We start from the raw sequence: 13,923 nt of genomic DNA, 5'->3' as shown, positions 1-13,923 counted from the left end.
CCATGACACAATTATATTCAGAGACTGTAAAATGCAAGCAAAGAATCAAATCAACTCACCCCATGTGCTGGGTAGGAAATCCATCCTAGCTCGCCCTGGCTGGCTTTGGAGTCTAAGAGGTTAACTGTGGAGAGAAACACACGACGTTATGAGCACACAGCCCTTGTTAGCCCTTGTTAGCTTCTATTAGGCCTTATCAAATCCCAGAGGACGGACCCCAAACCTGCGACTCTGATCCTCTCTGTTTTCCCAGCTGCCAAACGCACACACAGAGGCACACTCACTCTCAGCGCATAAGATCTTGATCCCATACAAACAGTAAAAGCATGTCATGTGGTTTTGGACCCGCTAAAAGATCTTCGGAGTCACGGGAGGCCGATGCGATTGTTATCGGCCTGAAGAACGACTGGTGTTGTTAGGAGAGAGTTTAAATGTTTTAGGCTGCGGTTGAAATTCAAAGAAACGTATCTTTGTCCGTGAAGTTAGAGCATTTTTATTTATAGGTCGACCAATGTTTGATTGAGTTTGGATTTATGTGGACAACAGCAGTAAATCTGTCATTTAATCTACATTTTGCATATGGAAACTAGTACTTCTCTGGTTATTAACGGGTCTTGTGAGTTCAGTTTGGATTCGATGCAAGGTCAGATCAAAGATACTAAAGGCAAAAGACACTTTTTTCAGTTTCTTGTCTCGACATAAGCTTTAAAGTGGAAACAACATGGTCCAATCTGCAATTTAAGATGTTTTATTGCTTCCATTTAATCGACATTGTAACTTAATGTGGTTTTCTAACTTTAAATTCTCTGGAGAAGCATAAAGCTCTGAGGTAAAGTAGCACAAACATGAAACTTTCTGGGTTGTACTTGACAACATTTTGACAGAGACCAATGTTTGGTTTATATATTTTGGTTCATATATAATTCTAACCCTGGTTTACTCAAATTTTACCTCAAAAAGTAGGGCAAAAATTAAATGTTTCACAAATTTTAAGTAAATTCTTTTTGACTCAAATACTAAATAAAATATCCAACTTTTTTCACCTAGTAGGTCATTAAAATGAAGGAAGACTTGTAAACCAGGCTCTATACATCCAGATTATCATATCCTTAAAGCCAACACTCCTCTAAATTATTCAAAACGTAAGTCTTTGTTTAGTCGACAAAAACAGCCCTAGTGAAGTCTGCATTTTCATGTACTATTTTCTCTACAACGTAAAACAAGTTCAACCGTATCTCCCTTTGAAATCACCAACACTTCCATAATCAGACCAGATGATGAATATTGAAAACTATACTTAGTTGAATATTTCGTGAATTAATCTCTGAAACATGTCATCTTCTTCAGCACAAAGAAATGATCCACAACAGAGTCTATTCTGGGTGTATGCAGATGGCTGAGTGTGAATGATTGTCATGAAATCCCACTGTGTGTGTGGCAGTGACATATGGAGCGGGGAACGCGTGTTATGTGAACAGCCCACTTCAGGAGGCTGTAGTTTAGCACCACAATAAGTCGGGTTGCACATACTACAAACAACATGCCTTTTGCACAATGGCAGAATCGTAACTGCTGTAAGATATGACATGGTAAGACGAGGGCAGCACCTGTCAATCACAGATGGAACATGAAGCTGCCAGTGCAGTGAAGCGGCTCACATAGACAAAATGGAAGTCTTATTACTACATCAAAATCTCCAAAAGCACCTAAATTGTGGTCCACCTGCACTGCAGCCACTCGTCGGCTTGAGTGGCAGTGGACACGTTCCTATTAGCGGCTAATGAAGCTATCTGTTCATGTCAGATAATAGCAGCTCAGCACAGGACCAGTGCCTCCAATTTACATTTCTCAACGAGCCAAGCCCCCTGCTCAAATTGAGCCGAGCAGGAATTTGAGAGCAGAAAATTAGACACTCTCATATCACACATGCACGGTAAAAGTCCCTCCAGCTGCTCTTGGCTGCATCATATGAACCATTCACACTTAGTACCAACACTGTGACTGGAGACAGAACTGTGACACAACACATACATTTTGAGTTAATACATGAGTTTTATTGACTACAAGGAGATCATCTTATTGGCTGATTGGGCACTGAAGCCTCATAGCCTTAGCACTAAGAGTACAGATACAGTGGTTCTTCTGAAATACACACACTGTACATGGAAGTACTTCATATAACCTAAATAGTCTCACTCTTGATAAGTCAGGGTGCAATTCGACTGATCTATTCATACAACATGCCTATAGCAACAAGACATGAGTCATAGCACCTCATAATGTAAATATTACAGATATAATAAATAATCCAAGGGCAGAACTGCAGTGTAAATCAATAAAACACATTAGTTTCACCAGTGAAAATATGAAGAATTAAACACTTCTTACATTCCATGGTTTTACAAACAAATACATAAAAGAGAGGATTTACCTCTGTACATGCCAAACCAGTGACAACTTACTTTTACCATTTGCCATTAAACACTTTTCATTTCTCTAAAACATTATTTTCTGCCCAGCACCTTTGCTTAGCAGGACCAAAGTCTCCACTCACACAGTGGGTGAAGCATGTTGCCCCTGACCGTCCCACCAGGGAGTGCCTCTAAACCAGGACGCCAGTATTAATAGACGGCTGAGCTCCACGGTCTGAGCTGAACATCAACAAGCAAGAAACATTTAGTGCAAACATTTTTCTAACTTTTAATTTCACCAAATATTGATATAAAAATAAAAAATATAATGCTAACAAAATTGTATTTTTCATTATTTTACAAAAATGTCATGGGGAATCGACAAAAAGCCTTTACTGAGTCATCAAAGTTTATTTGTTCCAGTAAAACTTTCATGGAAATGAACACTGACTCCTGATTTGGGCTCGAGCTTTCCCAGAAAAAAAACTGCCGTGCCATTTTTACACCAGTATATCAGGTAATCCACAGCAAATGATCCATTTTAATCCTAAAACCAAAAAACTACCAGCTGGTTCTTGGCTGTTTGTTACAGTTTCTATAATTCATCTCATAACTCGCCTAACCCAGTTCAAACAGCATAAACCTCTGCGTACAGTAAAGGTATGAGTCAGAGATGCCAGTCCGCTTTAGCACATGGCGAAGTGAGCACAGCACATTATAATGGAAGCACATGTTGTCTTGATATGTGATGTGGCGTTGGAGCTGGAGAGCAGGGAGCTTGGCAGGCCGCAGTGCAGCCCGAGCCAGGCGACTTGTGTCTGTGTAAGGGTGAAGTGTTCACCTCCCATTATGAATTATTCAAGTGCACACAGCGGTTCTGTCTGATGTTACTGCTTCTGCCTCCTCCACTGCTCCAGTTCCTATTTCCCTCTATTCTTCCCACTGTTCCTCTCTTTCCAGGCTTCTGCTTCCTTCACCTGTCCTTAAACAATGATGCTGCTCATTCACCCTCAGACAGACTCCATCCTGCCCTCTCCTGTGCTCTGCATAAGGCCCTGGCTGGGTGCGTTATGTCTTTAAACTTGCTGCACTTACTTTTTCATCAAGTCTAAAGCGCAATGTACCTTTGAAGCAGAGAAACGCGCTCCCACTTAAAGGTACAGGCAATATTTGTGTACACAGCCACACTAAAAAGATGCTGTGTGGACATTTTAAAATAAATTATTATTTAAAAAAAAAAAAAAAAAAAAAAGAACATTACAAAACGAGTTTAAAAATTCAAATCATATCTTTATTTATTCCGACTGCGCTTACATTGATTTGAGTGCCACACCTGACCACAAAAGGGGAAAAACAATAAAATAAAAACGCCTCCCCTATTGTCACGATCTCTTTGCACGCATCAGAGGATAATATGAAACCTATACGTGAATAGGATTTTTGTAGAAGGAGTTTTGGCTCCTCTAAATGTTGCTCTCAGCCCTCTCACGTGGTGCGTAACAGCGGGGCGTGCGCGCACGACTCTGCGGGCCAAGCCTCACCATCCGCGGCTAAAAATACTCAGGCCTCGACGCCCCACGGAGAACTCACGTCACGCCAGAGCAGGGACTCAAAACTTAGATTTAAGGAGGAAATATTTTAAGAGGTGAATAAAGTTTTTATATATATATATATATATATATATATATATATATATATATATATATATATATATATATATATATATATATATATATATATATATTATTTTATTTTATGTGAAGCCATCAAAGAAAGCCACACCACAGATACTCAAAGAAATGTCAGACAAAAGAAGAAAGTGAAATACAAATAAATGTGAACTCTTGGTAAAGGAAATGGTTTAAGTTTCCCATCGCTCTGTTCAAAGCAGTGATAAATGAGCCCAAACGACGTGTTATCTTCAATTTTCAACCATTAGCAGGTTTATTTATTTATTTTATAATTTAAGAGTTATGCAAGGCGCAAAAAGTCTAGTCAATGCAAATGAGTAAATTAACCCGTTAGTGACTCTCAACTTGCGCTACTACAAGAATGAGAAATATATATATAAATGTTGATTTTTTTTTCTTGTCTTAATTTCCCTACAGGTTTTAGAACAACTACACAATTTCCCAATTTTTTTCATAAACGTCTATATTTTATTTTTGTTTACGCGCGGCCCATGCCTAATCATGCTTAATCACATGTCTCAAAATGTTCTAAACTCGTGCTTTTAAAGGGAAATATCAATTGTTCATTATGAAACAGTGTCTGAGGGACAAGGCTTTGTAAGATAATTTCATGATGAGCTTGAAAATGATGGAGTAGAAAGCGGAGGCTCGCGACTGACACCGGCAAATTAATCCATGTAAAGGTCAATTTAACTACTCTGTTTGATAATACGATGGAATAAATGGAAAAAGACATGGCACAGGCTTTTCTCCCCCTCTGTGCTGCCTGACCCACCGCGCACACAACTTTATCCATCTCCCCTGTGTCTCCCTCTCTCACTTCACTCCGCGCAAACACAAGGAGCCCAAACGCTCCCGTCTTCTTGTCACGCACTCACACGAGCCACTTTCCCTCGCACACACGGCTCAACAAGCCTTGCAGTGCCTTCAGAAATCCACCAACTGAGTGCGACTTGACGTGAACACATTTATTTGTTTTTCCTCCACATTAAAACCTTTACAAAGTACACACACTATAATGCGTCTAGAGCGCAACGACTACAGGCTGCGGCACAGGTCATGTGAACGACACCGTTTTGAAGAGAAACACTGCAGTAAACTCAACAGTCAGAGAAAGCAAAGGAAATAACTACTAAACAAGTGCATAAAAGTGATTGTATAAGTGATATGTTAAGTATTGAGTGTTGTAAAAAGACAGAAACACGCTTTTATCGTGTCGGGCAGAGCTTGGGGCCCCACAGTCAGCACTGACCTCACTCCCCGTGGCCTCGGCCTGTTCGTCTCCACAACTTTTAAAACTCTTCTGGTGTTTTGTGTGTGTTAATTTGTTTGCATGTTTGTTTGTTTGTTTGTTTCACCCCCACCGCTCACTCCAGTCCACTTTAAGCTATATTTACGCATATGAAACTTATTTTTCACTAATTAAAATCCCCCAAAATAAAGGCTCGGTGCATTATAGCGTTCAAGGGCAGAAACAAATGCCAAGTAACAATAATAATGAAATAAACTGAATGAAACAGTGTTGAAAGAACTTAACGCCACATTTAGAGATTCACTTTGAGCGTAACGAAACGTCGGACGCGTTTAATCACTCTGTAAGACTGACAATACGTAATTAAATATGTTGGCCTGCTTGAATAAATAAAGAGTAAATGTACACTAGACGACTAAAAGACAATAAACTAGATTTAAAGACAAAATAAGACTCTCTCAGACGCTGCGCTGCCGTTCGTGTCGGTTTAAGAGCGAGACAAACTAAAAACATGGGCTTTGTTAAACGCGTCTTGTCCCTTGTTCTGAACTCCACCGTGAATTCCTCCATTTTGACAAACGATCCGACTTCAACACCAACAGTTACAATAGATCATCGATGTCAAAATCATCGCGTAACCCAAACATCTCTCTTTTTACGCATTTGCGTCTCTCCCCGCGCTCTGTTTACACTCTTTAAATGTGCATGAGTGTCTGACTGTCTGCATCCCGACCGTCTGGAACCTATATTTCTGAAAGCTGCATTGGAAAAATTGCCCAAACATGATTAAAAAGCAAACAGCCTCTCCCCGGACCACCACTCCACCGTCTCCGTCTCTCTGTGCAACTGTCACGCCGTCATCGCGCGTGTTCCCCCCCACCCCAGTGTCTCCACCGCGCGCTCATCCCGCAAACCACGCGCCCCGCACCGTTCCTTTTGTCCGTTTTGAAGTTTACTCATCCCCAAAAATGTGTCCCGACGTCTCAGTGTCACCTTCACGCGCGCCCTGTCGCTCCCGGTCCCACTCACAGTCCGGGACAGTAGCGGGTCAGTCAGTCAGAGTCAGTCCCCCCGCGTCTCTCCAACACAGACGCACAAGAAAGAAAAGAAGAAGACAAACGGGATGTCCTTACCTTCGTTGGGGGGGTAGATGATGGAGACCGCGGGGGGAACGCAGCGCAGTAAAAGACTTAAAATGGGGAGAAGAAGTGATCGCGCAGTGCAATCCATGGCGGCGGATCAGTGGTACATAACTCCATGAAGCCACTTGCGGATCTGAGAGCGCGCTCGTGTTCCTCTCCTCACTCACTCGCACTGGCCCCTCTCTCCCCCCCCCCCCTCCACCCCTCCACCCCTCCACCCCCGGGCTCCTCGTGCACTCGGAGGCTGCGCGCGCTGGTTTCCGCGGGGTCCTAGAGAGTCGGGTCTGCAGCAGTGAGACGGTTCAGAGCCGAGGGGAGGCGGGTTCAACACGGGTCACCGGGGGGAGGCCAAAGGGAGTTAATGGGAATTTCCTTCAGAGGTGGAAAAAGGTGAAGAACCACGTGACGCAGTGACGTGAGCGATCCGTTGTTGGTGGGTTATGTGTGTAAGTCATCAAGTAAATATAAGAAAAACAACAACAATAAACATGAATAAACACAAAATCATTTGAATTATAAAATAGTATAAAAACTATAATGAAATGAGGTCATGTACATTGACTAAATGAATGAGGAAATGTAGATAGCATATATTAAATTCATAATTTAGGCAACTTCATTATTGTTAAAATTCCATTCAATGTTAACAAAGCATGAATAAAATCAGTAAATTATTGGCTTTAACAATTAAAATAAAACAATCCAAGCTTTATAATAATGGTACACAAGTTAATGCATGAGTTCATCATTCTGTACTGAACAGAGCTCAGGATGAACGTCAAAAAATGACATTTGCAACTGCTTGATGATCAAAATGGGCAGAGACCGCGAGTCACGTCTGATCATCAATGATATGGCTTATGTATAGATATAGATCACATGTAAGGACATGTTTAGAGGAAGACATTTTATAATTGCTTGTGTTATAGCAGATTGAAAAAACACTTTAGCATTACCATGATGACATATTTTCATTTTAAAAAATATTTAATTTTGACCTAAATTTGTATGAATGTGAGGTTTCTCCTGTAACACATTTCAGCTGTACCATCTCTAAAGACAGACAGTATAGTTCATTAGTCTGTTTTTGGTATGTGAGAATAAGCGTTGTATGACAGCGATCATGGCACTTGGCAAACATAAAGACAGCACTTTTGTGCAGACACCACTTATTGAAGCTCTATTTATCATGGTGTGGATGGACGTATGTTGTTTTTGCATTCAGCTCCACTGTGAGGACCACGAGGGGCCTCCCACTACAACAAAGTAGTTGATCCGCAGTGAAAGGCTGGACTGCACCAGAGAGACGGAGCATGCTGAGACGCCAGCTGTTCTCAGGGGGTGGTAGAGACTGGGACATCAGGTGTGGGGGGGACTAGTTCAAATTCAACAACATGAGTCTAAAGATTGCAGGAATATGTATTGATTTAAATAACTCTTTTTTGTTTTTTGTACTTACAATTTTTTGTTTTTCTGAGATACACAGAGAACAAATAGAATCAAAATGCAACACTTTTGTTTTTGCTCTAATTTTTCATGCACTGAACTCTTTATATATACACAAGACTCATATTGCTCAAATATTGATCACAAATTTGTCAAAATCTGTCATACTGAGTACATAATAATAATTAATAATCCAGGCCACCGAACAGCTGTGGCATATAATGAATATTGCACCTTGGACAGGCCACAATAAACAATATAAGGGCACTCTGAAGTGTCACTTTTGCTTTGTATTGTTTGTTGTCAGTATCTGCTGTGACAACCAAAATGGCCGCTGAAAATATCAGCAGGAACTGGAACATATAGCTCGATACAGAGCATTCTAAACACGCTCAGAGGCAATATGTCCGGTGAGCTTTGGCCATGCAAGAACTGGGATGTTTTCAGCTTCCAGGAAGTGTGTACAGACCCTTGGAACATGGAGCTGTGCATATCACGCTGCAACATGAGGTGAGGGCTGTGGATGAACACACAACAATGCACACGTCACCCATTGAGCACCTGTGCGATATTCATGCCGTCTCAGCAGGATCTTGATAACCTAACCTGTGAGGTGGGATTGGTTATCAATAATAATATTAAAGCCGCGATAGCGGCGATGATGGCTCTCGCCACCCGCGCGACCGCCTTCCCGCGCGACCGCCCTCCCGCGCGACCGCCTTCCCGCACGACCGCCTTCCCGCGCGACCGCCCTCCCGCGCGACCGCCTTCCCGCACGACCGCCTTCCCGCGCGACCGCCTTCCCGCACGACCGCCTTCCCGCGCGACTGCCTTCCCGCGCGACCGCCCTCCCGCGCGACCGCCTTCCCGCACGACCGCCTTCCCGCGCGACCGCCCTCCCGCGCGACCGCCTTCCCGCGCGACCGCCTTCCCGCGCGACAGCCCTCCCGCGCGACCGCCTTCCCGCACGACAGCCTTCCCGCGCGACCGCCTTCCCGCGCGACCGCCTTCCCGCGCGACCGCCCTCCCGCGCGACCGCCTTCCCGCGCGACCGCCTTCCCGCGCGACAGCCCTCCCGCGCGACCGCCTTCCCGCACGACAGCCTTCCCGCGCGACCGCCTTCCCGCACGACCGCCTTCCCGCGCGACCGCCCTCCCGCGCGACCGCCTTCCCGCGCGACCGCCTTCCCGCGCGACCGCCTTCCCGCGCGACCGCCTTCCCGCGCGACCGCCTTCCTGCGCGACCGCGTTTTTATCGCGATTGCCCCGACACTGCATTGTCTTAGACTTTATTCTTTAGACATTATTCTTTAGACCCTCTCCTCCCTGTACCTCCATCACCTAGCAACAGAGACCCACCGCTAATGCTGATGCTAACGCTAATGCTAAGACCACGGCACGAGAAGAAATGTTCCATCAAAATAAAAGAGGAAGTGAAGGCATTCATTGCGCCTCTGCTGGCAATTGTGAAAATACACAATATCTGCAATGCACTTTTTTTCATGGCGTCTCGAGGAGAATATAATCCATGAGTTTCAAACAAATCAGACAATGTTGCTATAGAGTAAATTTGTTGGGTATTAATTATTTCCAATCAGACATAAAAACACATTAGTGAGTGAAATATGAGCTCTGTAGATCATTTCCAATAGGTGTGACAGGAAATTAAGCCCTTTTTTGAGGGCGTGTTACGCAGAGACCATAAAGAATATCAACATTCTTTTGAATATTTATTAAATTTCAATGTCTTTAGATGCAAAAGGTGTTGTCTTGAGCTCGATCGGACAAAAAACCTGGGACAAGTACGATTATGAAAAAAAACAATTTAAACGTGGCGGGGCCACATTCACATTCCATGGAATGACTCGAGCCAATTAAGTACTCAGTATTAAACAGACATATTTGAGAGATATGGGTCTTCTGTGTACTCATCTTTGAGTTTAGCTCATGAAAAGTAGGAACAATAATGTTGGTTTATATATTTTGTCAGTGTACATTATAATTAAAACAATGGGAACAAGTACAACATGAAATATGGTGAAGAGTAGTGTGGTCGGCTCGGCCATTCAGCATCTTGCTAACTGCAGTCAAAAATACTTTCCACCTCTGGCAAAGGCAATTAAAGAGCAATTAAAACTACAAATGCAACAACATGAGTCAAAAGATTGACGGAATACAAGTCCCGAAAAATATTATGACATATTTTACACAAATGTTCACAAATAAAGTATGTAAAAAGGAGGTGAAGCCTTGGAGATTGTCACCAAGCCATGGAAGTGTGCTGAAACCTCCCAACAAGGCCAGAGCAAGGGAAGCCATCTGAAATATTTAATCAAAAAGAGTACTGTACAACCAAAACAATTACGAAGAATAAACATGGCTCTATCCACATCACTCACATTCCCCATTCATTTGAAACGTCTGTAATTTACAGTGCAGCATTATACAATATGCTTTTCTCATTGGGTACAGTTGAGAAGTTTTAAATTGCCCGGACAGATTTATCTGGAGTATAATGAAGCTGGTTGTGATTGATTGACTTGTGGGCGCAGTGGTCCAGCTCAGGTTTCTGCTCTTGTCAGTGGAGACAGAGAGGGGCCGTGCCAGGAGGTCTCGTGGTGCATTAAGTGGCCGTGGCGTGTGGATTTACTGTGGGCTTTAGAGGTGCCAGCTCCAGTTATACATCATCCGGGGTGCGTACCGAGCACCAATTCACTTATTACACCTCCAGAAAGATTGATACAAGGGGCTTTACACCGTGCCGTAAATTTGAAAAAGGCCGAGGTTGGAGTTTGAGAGAGAGAGAGTTCTATTGTCTCAAGTGGTCAGTTTATAATAGGCCATTAAATAGTACATTATAAGTAGGAAATGGTCAGCAAAATAGATTAGTCAAAATGAATAGGGCAGATAAAACATCCTTTGGCACAACAGCCTTCATGATCAGTACTCTGGATGCCCTTCCTCTGTCAAAACAGGCAGTGTTGGGGAGAAACTGAACACATTTGGTGGTTTTCAGAATACATTAAACTTGTATTTGATCACATTAGCTAAGACTAAAAGACTGATCTTGTGCATCTGTGATTTTCTCTCATCAGTGATAAATAAATGCATGACAAACGGTGAAACAAAGACAAAGTTGTCCTATTCGCTCCGTTTTTACACAATTATAATGCAATTTAAAGTGAAAATATTCAAAGTATCCAGAATACAGTACTCTGATTGGACCATGTACCAGAATATATTTGAATGCTATTCAGAAGTATTTTTCCCAACACTTTCACCACTTTGCTAACTCTTGTAGACTCAATTTTATAAAAAAAAATTAAATATTTAAAACAATTACACAAATTTACAATACATCATGCTTATTGTTCGTACTTTGAGGGAATTCTGAATTAATGAGTGCATCACCAAGTATCAAGTTTATCAGCAACATTTGCATTGCTAAATTTGCATTAAAAACTTAGCACAGTAAATTGGAGAATGTGAACCTTTTAAGACTTTTATTGCTGTAACAGTTATTTCCAGCCTTAGTTAGTTCAACCTAATTTCTAAAAATGTGCTTATGATTGTGGTAAATTGGAAAAATGCAGCCGCCGCTCTCCATCCAAACGTCTCTTCCTTCTTCTCAATGACTACTTGTCCATTCTTGAAGTCAGGCCAGTGGAACAATCCGCCGTGAGACGGAGGGTGATTTTGATTCAAAGCCATAATTGTACGTCATTGTGGGTCCTGACAGGGCAGCACAGATGACGCTCAGCAGCAGCTTTGAAGGGAGCCAAGGTAAAGGCGACTCTCTTTGCTCAGTAACACTCAAACAACAAACAGACAAATAAACAGCAACATACTGTAGACCGTCTGTGGCGTCTTCCTGTGGTTCATGGTGCACATTCCTCCACACACTCGCACAGAGCGGGGACCAGGGTGAAGCTCCGGCCGGCTGCCATGTAACTCTATAGCCCCCAACAGAGCACTTCAGGCAGGAAGAGTCCGAGCGGCAGCACCGGCAGACCTCAAGACTGCAACACCACCGCGGTTAAAAAAAGAAAAGGATTTGCAATTGTAATATATACATTAATCATCACAGTCTATATTTTGAAAGTTGACAGATTTGTTGATCTGTGACCGAAAATGTTGACCTCCCGAACAGTCAAGGATCATTTTCATTCTATTCTGAAACGCGCTCCACGTTCTTCAGCATTTTGAGCTGCACAACTCATCTAATAATTGTCTTTTTCTTGAATTAACTTTATACGGCAATATGTCATTTAAAAGTAGTTTCTCTGCTGTTGCTCTGGAGATAACGGACACTTCAGCTATAATTGCCTTAACAAACAGACTCAGACACATCTTAGGAGAAAGGTAATCAATTCAAATGTATGATCACAAAGTATCATTAATAAATATAAGCTGCTGTTGTTTATCTGCTTTTACATATTGTGCTGTCACCTGCATAACCTGTGCTCTTTCTTTTTAGTTTTTAGTTAATGGGCCATTGGCTAGGGATGGATGGTAGGAAAAAAAAAAAAGCAATATATATTTTTTAAAAGAGAGAGAAACCACCTAAAAGCGCTGCCACCACTTCTGTTGTCCATTACCTTCTGCTATGCTAAACTGGCACCATTATTATTTTTCATATAAACCACAGGCTTTCTTTTACTGCATTGAACTCATTAGGCCAAAGGAGGAAGTCTGTTTGCCTTTATCTCCTCTTAAAACAACTGTAATAATGTTTGTTTATGATTGCCAAAAAAGCTGGTTTACATTAAGACTGGCCAGTGGTTTTTGGTTAATTCTATATGGATATCAAAATAAGATTAAGTCACCGCTTTAGTTACATGAGCTCAACATGAAAGCTTAACCTTCCAGGATTTAAAGTTGTACGTAAATACTTAAAGGATCAAACCATGTTTAAGTTATATATCTGTAAACATATTTGTTGGCATGTTTATGTCTAATGTAAGATATCTTTTTTCTTTAAATGAGTTTGATGTCTGTGCTGAGGTTGGTGATCATCTCAGAAATATTCAAGTCGGGTCTGTTTTTCGAGAGAGCTTTGAACAATAAAAACACAGATAATAAATGAAACACTTTCATTTTAGCCTGTGAAAAGTTATACACAGAGGCTTTTTAGAGTCCAGGTTGTGACTCGAGCAGATTTCCATCTCAAATTCCCATCTGTTTGTCAAACATTTTAAATTATTTTCTATTTTGTGTCCCAACTTTGTCCTTGCTCCAGCCCAATCCAAGCCACATTTGCTCTCCCTCAGCTGAATTTGCCATACAAATCCATAACCCAATTATTCAGTGGTGCATAGTCAGGAAATAGAGAGGCACTTCATCTGTGTGTGAGACTAAGACACCCACAACCAGACGCATTACACGGATACTCCGAGCGCTGCACAAACACGGCCTGGCGCAATTAACTTGCATGTCAAGGCCTTATGTGTATTACAGTGAGAACATTTACAAAAATAACACCGTAAAAGTACAGCTGGACAACATTTATTTCCTCATATTGATCAATGTCTATTTTTGATGTTGTCTTATTAAAAACATAGTCATTTCCTGAACATAAACAATACATGTAATCAGTGTAATTTAACACAACAAATAGTCACATTTCTTCCTCCAAAGACAGAAATGTGCTTGAAACCACATGTTTTACAGACGATTGACCTTTCAATTTAAAAGACCTAAACTGATCATTGACTATTTAAAATGTTTGACTCTTGATTCAAATTTGATTAAGAGTCCGACTGCAAAGGCATTGGAATCATTTGAATTTGGAAAAACATCCATAATTGTTTTCAATATTATAAGATCCTTTACACATATTATACATAACAGTATAGTTGAGAAGGGACGGCAACTTTACTTCTATTACACTAAAATAGTTTTGTCTTTGTAAAACACTTCTTGACAAATAGTAAGTTATTTTTAATTTTTTTTTTTTTTAAAACAATCAAACACTTTAATTAC

General features: G+C 41.6%; 1 protein-coding gene across 3 annotated transcripts in view; it reads right to left on the bottom strand.

Annotated features, from left to right (window-relative positions):
- Window positions 1-6,689, bottom strand: part of epha3 (eph receptor A3) — a 559,788-nt gene extending 553,099 nt beyond the window's left edge. For 2 of the 3 annotated variants that reach the window (XM_072445114.1, XM_072445111.1), the window contains exons 1-2: window positions 6,488-6,687; window positions 60-124 (exon numbers count right to left, since the gene is read on the bottom strand). In XM_072445114.1, the coding sequence (XP_072301215.1) occupies window positions 60-124; window positions 6,488-6,584 (162 nt within the window). In that variant the 5' untranslated portion in view covers window positions 6,585-6,687. Of the gene's footprint in view, window positions 1-59; window positions 125-6,487 lie in introns of all 3 variants that reach the window. The other variant, XM_072445110.1, reaches the window with a different exon arrangement.
- Window positions 6,690-13,923: the final 7,234 nt, after the last annotated feature.

Source organism: Eucyclogobius newberryi, unplaced genomic scaffold (assembly GCF_026437365.1).
Source record: "Eucyclogobius newberryi isolate DKJ021-1_F unplaced genomic scaffold, fEucNew1.0.hap1 SCAF_14, whole genome shotgun sequence".
NCBI lineage: Eukaryota > Metazoa > Chordata > Actinopteri > Gobiiformes > Gobiidae > Eucyclogobius > Eucyclogobius newberryi.
The sequence above is the reverse complement of the archived record's forward strand: the minus strand, read 5'-3'. Positions and strand labels throughout refer to the sequence as shown.